Raw genomic sequence first — 2,662 nt, forward strand, 5'->3', positions numbered from 1 at the left:
GCACTATCGATATCACCTACACCTTCGTGCACTGTATAAATTATAAATACCGCACAAATTATGCAACAAAATAAGGGTAAAATAACTATGGCCTTGAGAAACTAGCAGAATCGAGTAAGTTTAGTTAGAAGTTTATTTTTTTAATATGTAGTTAATATTTGGAACTGTTACATTATTTTGGATATTAGCATAGTATATGTATTTAGTCGGTTTGTTTGCGAAATCAGGCAGTTCGTTTAATGGTACAGTATAAACTGTTGTTATGATCGGATGTTGACTTCTTGCGAGTGCATTAAATGGGACTACAATGGATTTCTAGAAACCTGTAATCAACTTATTACATACATGTCTACTATGCATACGATTGTTTGAGTTGTCATTTAGTTTTGTGCCTTTAATTAAGAGAATACTAATTTTTACATTTAATTTGTTCACATATAATGTTTTTTTGGTAGCAACGAACGATTCATTCGCTTAAATATGGTCACATAAGATCTCTGGTGTCCATGGTAATAGACCCCGATTTAATGCCTAAGGTATGGTAAGTATTTAATGTTATTATGTATATTTTGTTCTTTACTTAAATAGTTATGTGTTTCTTTTTTGTTGTTGTTGAATATTTTATAATCAGAATGCCTGCTAGTGGAGTTTACTACCTCTTTGACTGAAGTTTTGTACTTTTCAAAAAGTTACTTTGTTAAGCGCCCAACTTTCTTACTTATGATTGTATATGGAAATACATTTGCGCATTTGGTTTATAGAATATGTATATATGCACTAATACTATTTTTGTTTCCTTAAATCCCTGAATTAAATTTTGCTTTTCGTCATGAGTTTTTCCTTGAAATTTGTTGTCTTTCTGTTAGCCTAAATAAAATTCATAAAAATATGTTTTCCTTTTTTTTTTTTATATATGTGTTCATCTTTTAGATAATTTTTCACATTAAAAACTGAGGGAAATGATAATATTTTCTTGATAATAATTTATATTGTTACTTTGCATGCCACTCAAAATTTTATTTTTTATCGATAGTATTTTTATGCATTTATGCATAGTTAAATGCTGTTAGCAATTTTTTAAATCACATCCGACTGTATCTATCAATGGAATTTCCGCCTCTTCAGCTAGCGCTTCAGCTCCAAATAATTTGTTGTCTCCTCACGATTGAATTTTCTTAATGTTTTCTTTTTACGAACTGCAATTCACTTTTTTGTTTTACGGCGCTTTGCAGTTGTCGTCGGAAAATTCTATTTGTTGGGCAGCTCCGGTGGACAGTCCGGCTGATTGGAGGGATGAGCAGCACGGAATGCTGGGTTGCTCTCCAGTTCGCGATCAATGCGCAATATGATGGGATATGGGCGCAAGTCCACATGGAATCTATGCAACATAGTATAAGTTATGAACAATTTTCATCTTGATTAAAAAAAAAACATGCAAATTTACCTTCTGGCATTGAAAACCTGCGGCACAAGGCAGCAATCAGCCATTGAGATTTCATCGCCCACACAGTATTTGCCAGCCGAGGTGGAGAGTGCCTTCTCCACGGCACGAAAACCACGTGTTATCCAATGCTGGGCCCATTCCTTCTTCTTTTCCTCCCCCACATGGATGAGGACGATCAGGTTTTGCAGTGGCTGAATGCCCGAGCAAATTATCTCAATTATTTCACGCACTTTTGCCCGCTTGTGCACATCTTGTGGCAGCAGTGGACGCTGGGGGCGTGTCTCCTCCAGATAGTGCATAATGGCCACCGACTCGATCAATGTATGTCCATCTGAATAAAACCAAATGTTAGCAACTCTCATTCTTAGAATATGATTTGGATATGCTCACCAATTTGCAGTGCCGGCACCTGTTCCATAGGATTAACCTCACGGTACTCATTGCAGTGCTGCTCGCCGCCCGACTTGATCAGACTGATGGGCTTGATGTCGTAGGGTATCTCCTTCAGATTCATCGCAATTCGAACGCGCCAGGAGCACGAGCTGCGCCAATACGAATAGAGTATTGGCTGTGTATCGATGGAAACATTTGCGTTAGTCGACATTTTATTCAGATTGCTGACGGCAAAATGAATCCCTCAGCCAGCATATTGCCGTTTCGGACTCATTTTTATTGTGAAATGTGTTTCATTTGAATAAATACTGTGAGCTGAGCACATAGTACAGAACAGAACAGGTTGCTACTGATAACGAGTACAGACAAAACAACACAAACTCTTCAGAAGAGCAGCATATTTTAAGAGTTAATCTGGTCAAACCAGTTGCTCAGCAGTAAGTTTGCAAATTTGATTGTTGTTTCTTCTGCTGCTGTTAAATTTATGACTTTGTTTTTTTAGTCGTAGTAGGTGCTGATAAAAGATATATAAATATGAGGAGAGACTCCATTTGTTCTAGAGTTGAAAATCTTTTCCTATTCAATTTTCAGCAGTTATTTGTCTTAATACTGGATACAATTCATTGCTTTAATGTCGTCAACATATCTTTATGTTTATGGCAATATGTGTAAAGTTGATTTTGTTAAATACAATTAAATCATTTTTGAATATGGACCCCGGATTAAGGAAAAATATGTATCATGTCTGATTTACAGTTTTGCAATAGACGAAAAATAATTGAGAACAGTTCCCCTTTTTTAATCGATAGTTTGTGGTCACACTAA

The 2,662-nt window shown here is 36.0% G+C and overlaps 1 protein-coding gene across 1 annotated transcript; it reads right to left on the reverse strand.

The window, feature by feature from the left end:
• Nucleotides 1-956: 956 nt before the first annotated feature.
• On the reverse strand, nt 957-2,188 carry LOC6563207 (probable maleylacetoacetate isomerase 2). The gene is made up of 3 exons (XM_032737249.2): nt 1,835-2,188; nt 1,445-1,775; nt 957-1,378 (listed from the first exon to the last, which is right to left on the reverse strand). Exons 1-3 carry the CDS (start codon nt 2,046-2,048, stop codon nt 1,249-1,251), a joined length of 675 nt encoding a protein of 224 aa, XP_032593140.1. The 5' UTR covers nt 2,049-2,188; the 3' UTR covers nt 957-1,248.
• Nucleotides 2,189-2,662: the final 474 nt, after the last annotated feature.

This window comes from Drosophila grimshawi, unplaced genomic scaffold (genome assembly GCF_018153295.1).
Source record: "Drosophila grimshawi isolate 15287-2541.00 unplaced genomic scaffold, ASM1815329v1 contig_311, whole genome shotgun sequence".
In the NCBI taxonomy this organism is placed as follows: domain Eukaryota; kingdom Metazoa; phylum Arthropoda; class Insecta; order Diptera; family Drosophilidae; genus Drosophila; species Drosophila grimshawi.